The 13,727-nt window shown below is 43.9% G+C and overlaps 1 protein-coding gene across 1 annotated transcript in view; it reads left to right on the top strand.

The window, feature by feature from the left end:
* The window catches only part of MRPS9 (mitochondrial ribosomal protein S9), a 63,247-nt gene extending 55,667 nt beyond the window's left edge, over positions 1-7,580 (top strand). The window contains exons 8-11 of the mRNA XM_055328959.1: positions 129-294; positions 1,788-1,896; positions 5,489-5,658; positions 7,386-7,580. Coding sequence (XP_055184934.1) covers positions 129-294; positions 1,788-1,896; positions 5,489-5,658; positions 7,386-7,477 — 537 coding nt within the window. The 3' untranslated portion in view covers positions 7,478-7,580. The remainder of the gene's footprint in view (positions 1-128; positions 295-1,787; positions 1,897-5,488; positions 5,659-7,385) is intronic.
* Positions 7,581-13,727: the final 6,147 nt, after the last annotated feature.

Genomic DNA, 13,727 nt, shown 5'->3' with positions numbered 1-13,727 from the left:
AGTGTCATCCTGTCAAAATTCATCAAGAAAAGCAACATTGGAAAGATCAAGTATACAAAAATAGAAAAAATTTAGCAAATGCAATTACACTTGCATCTTCTAATGAATTTTTATTTTATTGTCTGCAGTATGCACAGTTTATTCGGCTGCTAGAAAGGTTACTGACACTGCACTGCGGTTCTGAAGAAGAATTTGTGCAGAGATTTCGTAGGAGTGTAACTATTCAATCAAAAAAACAACTGATTGAACCTGTGCAGTATGACGAGCAAGGAATGGCCTTCAGCACCAGCGAAGGTAATGACATTCTGTGGAGAGAAGATAAATATAGGGAAAACTGAGAAATGACAATTATTTTTATTTGCTCTCACTCCCTGATATTCATTTGATTTTTTTTTTTTTTTTTTTTTGCTACTGCTACGTTGGATTTTCTGATTTTTAAGACTTTATTGAAAGTTTTAAAAATCTGAACCTTCTCATGTCCCAAGAAAAAATGTGAATGTGTGCATACACCATCTTGCTAGCACTTTTTATTTTTACAGATTTATGTTAAATCTTTTTATTTTCATTTTCAACTGGCAGAAACAAAAAATGTTTATAATAAAGATTTCCGGGCAGCCCTGGTGGCTCAGTGGTTTAGCGCCGCCTTCGGCCCAGGGTGGAACCCTGGAGACTCGGGATTGAGTCCCATGTTGGGCTTCCTGCATGGAGCCTGCTTCTCCCTCTGCCTGTGTCTCTGCCCCCCCGCCATTGTCTCTCATGCAAAAATAAATAAAATCTTAAAAAAAAAAAAAAAAGATTTCCTATGTAAAATGAAAATGCTCAGGGAATCTGCTTGTCAGATACTGGAACTCCGAAATGTGAAAACTTCTAAGTCCTCAACCTCACATCTTCCTTAAAGCCATGGAGACATTCCTTGTGATGCAGCTTTTAAGGCCTGACCTATTAAATGATAAACCTGCAACTCTTTAACAATTGATAATCCTTCCTTTGGCATTTTAACTAATGTTTTCAAACAAATGAGACCTCTCCTGGGGATTCCTTCCATTTCTACCAATTTTATCATACTATTCATATATTTTTAAAAGTTACTTGATGATTAGATATATTCTTATTGATTATAAAAGACGAACACAGGGATCCCTGAGTGGCTCAGCAGTTTAGCACCTGCCTTCAGCCCAGGGCGTGTTCCTGGAGTCCCGGGATTGAGTCCCACATTCGGCTCCTTGCATGGAGCCTGCTTCTCCCTCTACCTGTGTCTCTGATTCTCTCTGTCTCTCATGAATAAATAAATAAAATCTTTTAAAAAAATTAAAAAACACTATTGGTTGTTTTTCTAAAGTAATGTAAATAAATATGAATTACGTCATTGCTCATTGAAGCTAATTTTTTTTTCTTTTAAGATCTTATTTATTTATTTCGGAGAGAGAGAGAGCACAAGCATGAACAGGGGGCAGGGCTTGATCCCATGACCTGGGACCATGACCGAACTGAAGGCAAACGCTCAACTGACTATGCCACCGAGGTGCCTTGAAACTAATTTTAAATCATTGTGGTTTTCCTAAAATGGAGTTGAGGAACAGAATTACCCCATAATAAGCTCTATTACATCAAATTATGGTTTAGTTTACCTGTTTTATTCTTGTTTGACTTGTAATACTCACAGAACTTTCCTACGTACAGTGTAATAATACATAGTCATTCTAGGGAAAGAATCTAATGTGTAGTTTTACCTATCTCAGAACATTGGCCTTTAGATTTTGACTAATAGAAATTTTATATTTACAAAGGTAAAAGAAAGAGTGCAAAAGCAGAAGCAATTGTTTATGGGCATGGAAGTGGAAGAATAAAAGTAAATGGAATTGACTATCTTCTTTACTTCCCAGTGACACAAGACAGGTTAGTTTCTGGTTTTGCATTTGCTCTTTGTCTTTATACTTAATGTTAAAAAGGTTTGTGATTTTTCTGATTATATATGTCTGAATGATTGTTTCTCTTTACCAGTATAATTCATTTAAATCAAACTGGCTGGAAGGAAGCTATCTCTCTTTTTTTAAAATCTCTTTGGTTTTCCAGATTTTGAAAAAGCAGCTTTTGGAATTCCTCATTAATTGAATCTTCCTTTTCTTTTCATCAGAGCCTACTGGAAGTTGAATATTTTAGATGTAGCTTACATTCTAAAATGCAGACTATGCTGAAATGAAAGAAAAGTAGATTACCACATCTTCTGTTTCCCTAGTTGGGAGGTGGATGTGCACAGAACAACAAAAACCTACTTTGGCCCTTACCACCATAAATATTAGAAAAAGTCTGCTTTACACTCTGGATATTTTCCTCCTCAGAGGAAATTGATTACATATTGAGCAAGCAAAGAAACCTGACATTGATGTGTTAAAATAAGAGCTCATCAGGCTTTAGTTCCCAGTGCCAAATATGGCAGTTTTATTTTTTGGACTTTGTAACCTATGGAGAAATCGACATTAATCATAAGTAGGTATTACTAATTCAAGTACTCTGAATACATTCATCTTCGATCTCTGTGAGGCACTATCTGCAGGCCTTTTTTAGAGACAGTTCTTTTTCTAGTAGTTACTGTCATGATCCATGGGTAACACAGGTTCTGCATGATTATGCCCTCCTTCTTAATCCTTCTGTTTGCTGAATGTGTAGTGTGCTATTTAAGCTGAAAAGGGGCCGAAGCTCTGCTGATCCCTGTGCTTATGTAAGTAAAGGGGACCCTGTTTATGGGCAAGTTTCTGGACTGAAAAATGACTTCAGAAAATATATGTTTATATTATTGGTTGTGTGTCTGTGTCAAGGAATTAACTCCATTCAAATGCAGTGGACAAATCCTGCCATCCTTCTCACAGGGAAATGGGTAGAGGAAGTTCTTCTTTCCTTTAAGAACAGCCAGAGAGAGACCCAGAACTTCAGCACTGGAAATTGCTTGGAGGAATGACATTTGACCAATAACTTGTTAGTTTGCTTTCAGATATAACTCCTGATTTAACCACAAATCTTGTTATGGCTTGATCTCATAATTAAATGGTATCCTTAGAACTTTTCAGTTTGAATTCATCAGGTGTTTACTAAGGACTGTCTGTGTGCACAGTCTTGTTCTGACCATTGTGAAGATATCAGAGCTATGTAAGATACTATTTCTATCATCTAGAAACTTCCTCTCTGAATGGGAAGCCTAAGGAGAGTCTTGGTGTGGGAATGGGCACCCAGGCCATCTCATCATCTTAAAGTGGTTGTAGGGATTGGTGGTAGCTGTGCTTGCCCTGGGCAGGCCTTTCATCATGCAGGAGCAGCTCAGGAGCTTACAGATTCAGCAGCGAGGTGACCACTGACCAGTCGGAAGATAACTGAACTGTGAATCAAAAAGAGTATGCATTTGTATGTACGCTAAGTTACTTGCTTTTCAAATGCTATCATAAGGAGTTGTGTTCAGAGAAGATAGAAAGGAGACTGTTTTATTTTTTTTCTTTTTCTTTTTTTTTTTTTTAATTTATTTATGATAGCTACAGAGAGAGGGAGAGAGAGGCAGAGACACAGGCAGAGGGAGAAGCAGGCTCCATGCACCGGGAGCCCGACGTGGGACTCGATCCCGGGTCTCCAGGATCGCGCCCCGGGCCAAAGGCAGGCGCCAAACCGCTGCGCCACCCAGGGATCCCCTATTTTTTTTTTTTTCAAAATAACTTTGATTAGATAACAAAGAGTAAAATAAATTTGATTCTTTAAACTCAGGATTCCATCTGAGATGCCTGAGAGCAGATTAAGACTGTTTTTTTACATATTTGTTTGTAGTCCAGTTTAAAATTGTTAGCTCTATATAACCATTTTGACTGTTATTCTTCGGGTCACACCTACCTAAAACTAAGTTTCTTCCTAGTATGCACCAACTTTCAACTGTCCAGACCCTTCTGGTGGTTCTCGGTCACACCTACCTATAAACTAAGTTTTCTTCCTTAGTATGCACCAACTTTCCAACTGTCCAGACCCTTCTTGGTGGTCCTGTCATGCCTTGACCACCCTGGCTCAGTCACTCTAGTGTATCTGGAGTAGATTATAGAATGTGTTTTTTCCTGAATTTGTCTATAGTTCTTTATATAAGCATTTGTTAAGGAATCGTAGAATTTTAGGAATTAAGACGGGTAAGTGTTTAAGCTCCCAAACAAGTGGGTTACTAGAGCTACTCAGTGATGTCACTTACGTCACTAACCACTTAACAATGTCAGAAAACACAGAGACACCCCCCCTCCCCACACACGTCTGTGAGATAATCCCATAGATTCTGTCTTGGGCTGTCTTTCCCTGCTAGAAAAGTGAAATACTGGAATTATATTATCATTCTCTAAGTTTTCTTTAGTTATTATGATAATATGGCTATTACTTTAAATAGCACTATTTTTATAACATTCCTGTTTTTTATTTGGTTGCCTTATTCAAAGCAATATAGATTTATGTTGTTTCAGGCCTGTGTTTGTTGTTTCATTCCTGTTGAAACAACTTCCCTGTTGAAATAGCACTATTGCAGATTCCAGTTACTGTGTTCTTGGAAGGTCTCGTTCAGAGAAAAGGTTCTCTCCATCTGTCTGCATGTGATTATTTTGCCTGTGTAACCCGAGGAATAACACTTTTATATCCTGTCCATATCTATCTTTCAGCATCGCTGTGGTGTAATAAATTTTATTTGGGGTCTAGAAAGCTACGCTGTCAGATAAAGCAAGTAAATCCAGTATGAATCGGCTTTTAAATATTCAGTAGAGATATTAGGGCAAAATAGCAAGATCAACATACTTGACAAAGGCAGTGGTGCTTGTACCTGGTACATAAATGGTGTTCAACAGACACTTGCTGGGTTGAGCAAGAGAAGGTCCGGGGCCACATTCTGTGTTCCATTCTCTAATCCTGGGGTGCCCGTGGGGCCCACGCAGGCATAGGCTGCTGAGGGGAGCAGGCCTGGCTGGGGTTGTGCAGTGTGTCTCCTGGTGCCAGACCAGTAGTGGGACCCTGCCACTACTGCCAAGAACCAGTAATAGGAATAGGTGTTTCAGGGGGCAGGGGTTGGGTAGGAGTTGAATGTGGTTCTAGGAACTGTAGAAACCATGTCAGGATGAGCATCATACATTATGGTACACTTTGTTTAGTGAGTCTAATGGCATTTGATAATTGATCACTGAATCCAGGGAGGTTCCGCTGGTTATAGTGGCATTTCCCAGCTTTGAGACTTCTTTACAAGGTTATTTTCAAGCTTCACAGGGTTCTCATAAGAGAAAAGCTATTGGATCAACAGTGAGAGAGTCTGTATTGCTTTCTCCAAGAAGAGGAAGAAGAAGAAACGTGGCTGTCCGCAGAGCCTTCCCAGTACCAGCAGCACTGTGAAGTCTGAGTGCTGGCATGCCTGATATGCTTTCTATAATTGTTGAGAGTGTGAACAGTTTATAAATCTCTATAGTAAACTACCTTTCCGTGTGACGTGTTTTAGAGAACAGTTGATGTTCCCCTTCCACTTCCTCGACCGGCTTGGAAAACATGACACGACCTGTACTGTCTCAGGGGGCGGGCGGTCGTCGCAGGCTGGAGCCATTCGCTTGGCAGTGGCAAGAGCCTTGTGCAGTTTCGTCACGGAGGAAGAGGTTGAGTGGATGAGACAAGGTACGAGTTGCAGGGGTGTGGGAGGGTTGTCTTTGCACGATCTGTGAGTGTTCGCTGGTTCCCGCAGCGAAATCAGAACATACTCAGTTAAATACATAGCATTGCAGTGTGCTGGCTTCCCTTTTTATGCCTCAGAACCGTAACAGTGCTTTTCAGTTTTCATTTCTGTGAAGTGAATTTGAATTAGAAAAAGAAAAGGAGGCCCTCCCAGCGTCAAGGAAGGTTTCTTTTGGCCCTTTACAGCCTAACCTCTTGGCCAGTTTAACCAGCGCTGCTCTGTTGTGTGTAACAGCTCAGTCAGTGATTGTTTTATCACAGAAACCTGGAACGATTCGATGTGATGATGAAGTCCATATTGTAGCTTTCCAACATTGGCGATTTCCATTTTTCTAGTGTGATGTGACTTTAAATTAATTGTATGTTGTCTTATTTGCTGGGTGACTCTGTCATCTCTTCATGACTACAAGAGTCTGCAAGAATATACAATCGGTTTGTCTGTTAGGGCACTGCTTTAAGCACTTATTATAAAGCACGGGAGTTGTAGTGAAGACTGTCTTTGAACTGTTTCTGGAGGGAAGAAAGCGCCACGGGTGCTACTAACCAGCTGTGACTGGGCGAGTCACTTAGCACCTCTGAGCCCCCTGCCCTCCCATGGGAGCCGCTACCATCCTGACACCATGCTGCAGGTGGGCACCACTTGCAGCTGAGGCTGGTTGATTCTTTAAGTCTCTTAAAAATCCATTTGCTTATAGATAACTCACCATTTGGTAGGATTCATGTCTAGTCATTCTGATAACTTGTAGGACCTTCACAATATTGCTAGTGTGCATATTGAAACATAATAAACTCTTCTTGTAATTTAAATGAGAATTTAGACAAGTCTAGTCAGCATTTTGTCCAAAATATTTATTCTGTGCCCCTTTAAAGACAAGTAAGTTCAAAAACTTAATGGGTATATGAGTGATTGAAGTTTGCCCTTGCTTTATGGCCATTTGGATATTCCTAATAAGATACCCATACCTTGTCCGCAGGGAAAAGAAGTGCTGGAAGTAAAAAGTGTTGAAGAGTAAAAAAAGACAAGGAAAAACTATGGTCTGTTTACATATTTATAAAAGCAGTGTAAGAGGTTTCTCATCACTGATATTCTTGAAATCTGTGGTTCCAGCCACCACGGGGGCATGTTATTTCGGGGCATATGCTGTAGTAACTCATCAGTTGCCTAGAAATCATAATTGCTCTTGATGATTAGGAGAGTGAAAGCTTCCAGAAATTTCTTTCCTCAGATGGGTTTGATAAATCATACTGTATGTGTATGTTTGTATGTTCATGTTCTTAATCTACAGTGTCCTTACACTTTCTCTTACTCCACCAGATACTGTTTCTTTTCTACCTTGAGTCTCCTTTAGAACTTTCATACCTTTAATAATAAGCAGGCAGTGTAAGTACAGTCTCAATGAATAGTGGCTGCCCACACAAGAGCAGACTTATCTTAAGTGGAACAGGCTTAAAAACCTATAAGGAACCACAGCCCTCGTAGGAGAAGAACAGACTCAAACAATGTAGCTGGTGTTTGTCTCCGAAATGGGGGAACACTCCTAAAAGAGTGAGAGCAAAGTGCTGTCATGAGATTTATACCAGGCTGGTAAATTATTACAGGTCTGCTTGCTTTCCTGCTAGGCCGCGTGCATTTTTCATGGTTCATAAAGGCTTCTCTTTCTGCACCACAGCTGGACTGCTGACTGCCGATCCACGCGTCAAAGAACGGAAGAAGCCAGGCCAAGAGGGAGCCCGCAGAAAGTTTACCTGGAAGAAGCGCTGAGTGTTCTTTCACAGGCGAGGAGAGGAAACGCAGTGTATATGTACCTGGCATGCAGAAGGCATACAATAAATATTTGCTGGCCAGTGTAAGGGCAGCACCATCAGGCACTTGAGTTGTGAGATGATTTATTTTTAAATGCTGCTTTGTAAAGGTTACCTTGTAAACATAATTTTAAAAACATGTTTAACTTCATTCTTTATTTTTTAAACTTTTTCAGAAGGTAGTTTTAGAAGTTATGATTCATAGAATCTTGGCATATTAGATCTGAAAGGAACATTCAACAACATCTAGTCAAGTAACCTCGTTTTGCAGACCAGAAGGCCCAGCCTCCAAAGCGAGGGGACCTCCCAGAGCTACGTTACTAATCCCGGTGAGAGAACTCCTTTCTCTGGATTCTCTTGTTTTCCCACACGGCCACTATTACAAATACTTTTCAAAATGAGAGGAGAGAATGCTTGTTCAGAATAATCAAGTAAGGTGTGAGTGTCTTTGTCAAGAGCCAGAGAAGGCTGAGCTGCCAAGTGTCCAAGGAGTGGATTCAGACAACTGGCCAATCTCCCCCAGTCCCTGGCAGCCACCATGCTACTGTTTCTAGGAGTTCAGCTTTAAGGCACTACATAGAAGTGATACCATGTGGCATTTGTCTTCATCCAGCTTATTTCCCTGAGTATAATGCCCTCCAAGTTAGGTACAGGCTTTCAACTAGAAGATGGATTAGTTCTGAGGATCTAATGTGGTGATTATGGTTGATGATACTGTATTGTATAACGGAAATTTGCTCAGAGGGTAGAAATGGAGCATTCTCACCCCAAAAAGGCGGGGTGATGGATGAGTTCATTAACTTGGTGGTAGGAACCCTTTCACAACCTGAGTATATACAGTAGTTCCCCCACCCCCATCCATGGCACCTGTTCCAAGACCGCGGTGGGTGCCTGAAACCATAGATAGTACCATACCCTGTACATCACGGGGGCTTTTTTCTATATGTAGATATCTATGATATCAAATTTATGAATCAGGCATTGTAAGAGATTAACAATGATAATAAAGCATAGTTTTAACAGTATACTGCAATAAATGTTATGTGAATGTGGTATCTCAAAATCCCTTATTGTGCTGGACTCACCCTTCTCATGATGGTGGGAGATGATTAAATGCCCACATGATGAGATGAGAGGAAAGATGAGACGGCAGGCCATTGCTGACCCTCTGATAGACCAGGAGGAGGATCATTTACTTCCAGACTGCGGTTGACCATGGGTATCTGAAACCATAGATAAGGGGGGGGGGGGGACTACTGTATACCAAATCATCAAATTAAACATTTTAAATATATTACAACTTTGTCAATTCTACCTCAAGAAAGCTGGGAAGAAAGCCAAATGAAATTAATAGTTAGGTCTGTCATCGCTTACTGTTGTAGTATAAACAAGAGACTAACCCAGGCGAAGAGCTCCCCAGCCCACAGAGGGCTCAGCAGAGGTGCCTGAGCAAGGAGCTATGAGGCTCTGAATGAAGGTGGGCAGGCTGGGAGTTCACACAGGCAGAAGAGCGAGGGTGGGGCCAAGGTGTGGAGTCCTGGACTGCAGGTCCCCCAGAGACTGCCATGCACTAGCCATGTGCGTGGCAGCAGTGGGGACAGCCTCAAGTTGCCTGCACCAGGTCTGAAAGACCAAGCACGGGTTTTTAGACAACAGCTGGTCTCCTCAGTCATAGCTAAGTGTTAAATTGAGTTGCTTACAGGGTTTCTAAAGTTCTTTAAGAAACTTCGATTTTAACTTTATTCTAATTTTGCAGTAGGTTTTTGAGGGGAAAAAGGTAATTGCCGACGGGTGCTTTAAGTCCATTTTAATACAGTTGTCTTAATAAATGCAATACTTCAAGAATTAGACCCTCTGTTCAGTTGACCCTTCTGTAGGGAGTTCTCTAGTACCGATTTCTTAGTCTAGATTTTTAAACAAATTTACTAAGTTCTGAAACATGTGCATACACTTCATATCTTTAAACCACACAGTAACGTGATGAATAGGAGGGCACACATGTCACTGCATCATGCCCAATGCATTATTCATCTCAGACAAAATCATAGAAAATGTGTGCTCTGGTTTTTTCTACACGGCAGACACTCTTGTGGAGTCAGGGCAGGTTCTTTTTGGCCCCTGTCAGAGTGTGCTCTCCATCCCCCTGATGGAGAGCAGCCAAGTGGTCCTGCCCTGTGCGGCCCGGACCCTGCGGTCTCGTAGGTGGGCATGCTGGTCCACCAGCATCTGGCAAGCACCTGCCGCGTTCTCTGGATCAGGCAGAACAGGGCGAACCGAGCGAGTGCCGCCGGGGCTTCTCTGGAAGAGCCGACACGGAGGAAGCCTCGTGGGAAAGCCAGGAGTCAGGCCACAGGCCAGGACCCTGAAGGATGGGAGATGTGGCTGAGACAGGAGTGGGGTAGGAGGTGGGGGTGCAGACTCTGGCAGCAGGAGAGAGACCAGCAGAAGGCAAGCCCGAGAGAGTTCAGGGGACCAGAAGCCTGTGGCAGGGCGGGGTGGGAAGGTGCTGCGCGGGTTTGTGGCAGCCCGCTGGGTCATGGAGGTGTGTCTGTGCTTGCTGCCCACGGGGAGCCCCTGAGTTGGTGTGTGTCCTCCAGTGAGGGTTGGGACCCAAATATTTTAGCTATTAGGTTATACAGTGGACCTTTGAGCTGCACAGGTCTACTTACGTGTGGATGTCTTTTCCAGTAAGTACAGTACTGTAAATGTATGTTATGATTTTCTTAACATTTCCTCTAGCTTTTTTAATAATATATAATAAATGTAGTGTACAAAATATGTGTTAAACTGACATGGATAAGGCTTCTGGTCAACAGTAGGCTATTAGTAGTTAAGTTTGGGGCGAGTCAGAAGTTCTGCATGGATTTTCTCCTGCACAGGGATCAGCACCCCCCAAATCCCCACGTTGAACGAGAGTCGGCCTGTAACAACAGAATCTGAGTGGTGCGTCCAGCCTCCTGTAAAACCCACAGGCTCCAAGGGAAAATCTCTACCTCTGGAAGATCACAGCTATTGCTGAACAGGAGGGACTCAACTACAGTTACACTCAAGGACTGGGCAAGGTGACCAGAGCAGGCGTGGGTGTGTGGAATGTTCCAGAGCAGCCCTGAGCAGGGCCGGGGGACTGGCCGGCTGCAAGAGGCAGGGGCACATGCCAAGGAGGAGAGCTAGCAGGCCCCTGGTAACGCAGAGAACTGCCAGCATGGGAAGAGCAATTGGCCACAGAGGGGCTGGTGATACAAGAGGGCTGGAAGCTTCTGGTGTTTGGGGACCAGAGTCAAGCTGCCTGGCACACAGCTGGAAAGGAGGGGCTGTAATCTGGAGGGTGGGTCATGCGGGGGGCTGGCTTGGTTGGCTCCTACCTGGGTGGGGGGGGGGGCATTTGAAACACGACTGGAATCAGCACAGAGGGATGTACGGCAGGAAGAAGTCCAAGCCTCTGCTCTTGAGAGACAGCAATGACGGTGGAGGAGGGAGGAAGTTGGGGTGCCCGGGGGCACTGGAGAAGGAAGTTGCAGGTGCCTTCCCCATGCGGGCGGACATCTGGGCCCTATGTGCTCAGCAGGTCTTGCTGCCCTCCCAGTCCCAGTTTCCTCCCTTCATATTGGGGTCACTGTCTGCCCTGGCAGCTCCACCTGCCCTTTTGTGAGGATCAAATAATGATGGGTGGGACAGCGCTGACTGTCTGCCCAGGAACCGGGCCGTCAGAGTGGACACGAGGCAGCCAACGGAGAGGATTAGAGCAGATCCGGCCTTGTTTCTTTGTTCAGCTTGAATCAGGCTCTTTTGCAAACAAGTGGTTAGAGCAGGAGCCAAAGGGCACTTCACTCTCCAGCCTCTGATGCTTGACCCTCTCACCACCTTGGTCAGAAACATGGGGAGTGTGTTCTGAATGCCCACTGTGTACACGGCTCTGGGAAGGGCTGATAGGCGCTATTTAAAATAATTTAAAAATAAAGATTTATTTGACAAAAAATGAGATTTTGACAAGCAGGCAGAGGGAGCTGCAGAGGGAGAGGGAGAAGCAGGCTCCCTATGAGCAGGGAGCCCGATGAGAGGCTCCATCACAGGACCCTGGGACCATTACCTAGGCCACCAAGGTGCCCCTATTTTTTTTTAATAGGCACTTGACAAGATTACTGCCTTCAGATCATGGTAAGAGCTAATGCTTCTGTCGTTCCTACTCGGTGCCAAGTACTGTTCTAAATACTTTACAAATAACAAGGTACTCAATCCTCACAGCAACCTTTGCAGGTAGACACTGACAAAAAATCAGTGCTCAGGGAGGTTACGCGACTTCCTGAAGTTGCTTGTTGAGGGCGTGGCCAAGCCAGGTTGGAACCTGGAATCTTGGCTCCAGCACACGTGCTCTGAACTGTCTGGAACATCAAGGCACAACATGATTCAGCACGTGAGCCCGTGCAGACTGCCCGTGCTCACATGTGCGGTGTTTGGTGCAGTCAGAAGATTTGATAGGGGGCGGAGTTTCAGGCGGATCCTAATGGAAGGGTGAGCATCAATTACTTAGGATTTACACTGTGCCCTACAACCAACCTGGAGCCTTCGTCACATACAGAGAGGGTTGTCACTGCCACACCATCAAGACGGCAGCGCTAGGAGGAAACTGGGTGGGCCAGATGCTGTGGGAGAAGGTTCCAGGCGAGGCATGAACAGCAATACAAGTCTAGGCATGAAGCCTGAGGAAGGTGAGGACTCCTCCAATTTGCCCAGCCTGCACCCCTCAGTATCACTGGGTTATCTCTGTGACACCTAAGTAGCTCTGGGTTTGGCTCCCCACACTTCAGGGCACATGTTAAAGCTTAGAGTCCTTCCCAAGGTTTTATGGGTGTGTAATTCTTCCTGGGCATTGGTCCATCACTCCCACGAGATGCCCAGAGGGTCTGTAATGTTAATAACCACAGGCATAAGGAGGCTTTTGGTTTTTGGCTTTGTTTTGTTTTTAAGGAAAATAAGCCTGGGTTTGTGTGCAGCACTGAATGTAGCGGGTGAGGCAGGGCAGATGTAGGCCGCTGGTGAGAGGCGCTGCAGCAGGAGAGGGCAGGGGGTTGGGGAGGTGGGTCCCTGGATGTCCACTTAATATACCTTCCAGGATTTTCGTTATGAATAGTTACACAATAAAGGTACAAGGCCACCCTGCAATGGTTCGTGGAGGCTTCAGAAGACCATCTCTGGAGGTCATGCGTGACCCCGGGCACGCTGGCCTCCTCACACCTTGATTGCTCATTCGTGAAGTGGGGAGAACACCACCATCCCTCCAAAGATCACGAGGAGTCACAAAGCCCACAGGAAGAGCTTGTAAATGTGGATTATTAAAAAAAAAAAAATCCCTTTGACCTTCTGTCATTTAGTTCAACAAAACGCGTGGTGATCTGCAAGCTTGGAGAAGGGCACGAGGAGAGGTGGCGGGCAATGGAGCGGTCTGGGAAATGGAGGACCAAGTCATTTGGCATGCGTCCCCTCCTGTTGTTGCAGAGTTCACGGACTACCCAGAAAGAACTAAAGCACGATGGCACAAATGGGGTGACCTGAGGTGGCAGACCAGGGTCTCCGTGCTGTGAGCCTATCGAGGCCAGGCTCGATTCAGGAAACAGAACCCCTCAGACGGTGTGTCCAGCCTCGGGGAGCCCTCAGAGCCACAGTGGGTAACAACCCGCAGGCACTACAGGCGTTTACAAGGAAGGATCAGTAGGTTGTGTCTTACAAATAGTGAAGTCAAGTGCCTTTAATGGGCTGTAACAGTCCCCAGAATTAACAGGCAAGGAACCATCAAAATAAAAATTCATCATCACCTCATGGAAATGATCTCCCCTTTGGTGAACAACCTTGTGAAAAACAACAAGTTCCTAAGCCTGTGACTACAACAACACATTACTAAGAAATACAAGTAATCTTTGAACACTAACCTGTAAAAACTACTGAACGTCAACACTGTGTGCAGTCTCATCAAAGAATTTTTGCTGCCAATTCACAGAAAATAGATGGCAAATTATTACCCGAGGAACAAAGTGTGAAAAAGATTTGAAAAGAAGATTTCAAGTCCTGTCATATTACTTTCCCTTGAGCCACAAACGGTAGCTTTTTAAACCAAATCAATTAATGTTATATATATTAAAAAAAAAAAAAAGAAAGAAAGAAACCACGCGGATCGAGTATTTCATAGGATTAGAAAACACTTAAAGTTTCTCATG

The sequence above is a fragment of the Nyctereutes procyonoides genome, unplaced genomic scaffold (genome assembly GCF_905146905.1).
Source record: "Nyctereutes procyonoides isolate TBG_1078 unplaced genomic scaffold, NYPRO_anot_genome, whole genome shotgun sequence".
Taxonomy (NCBI): Eukaryota; Metazoa; Chordata; class Mammalia; order Carnivora; family Canidae; genus Nyctereutes; species Nyctereutes procyonoides.
This window is presented reverse-complemented; position numbering and strand designations above follow the sequence as displayed.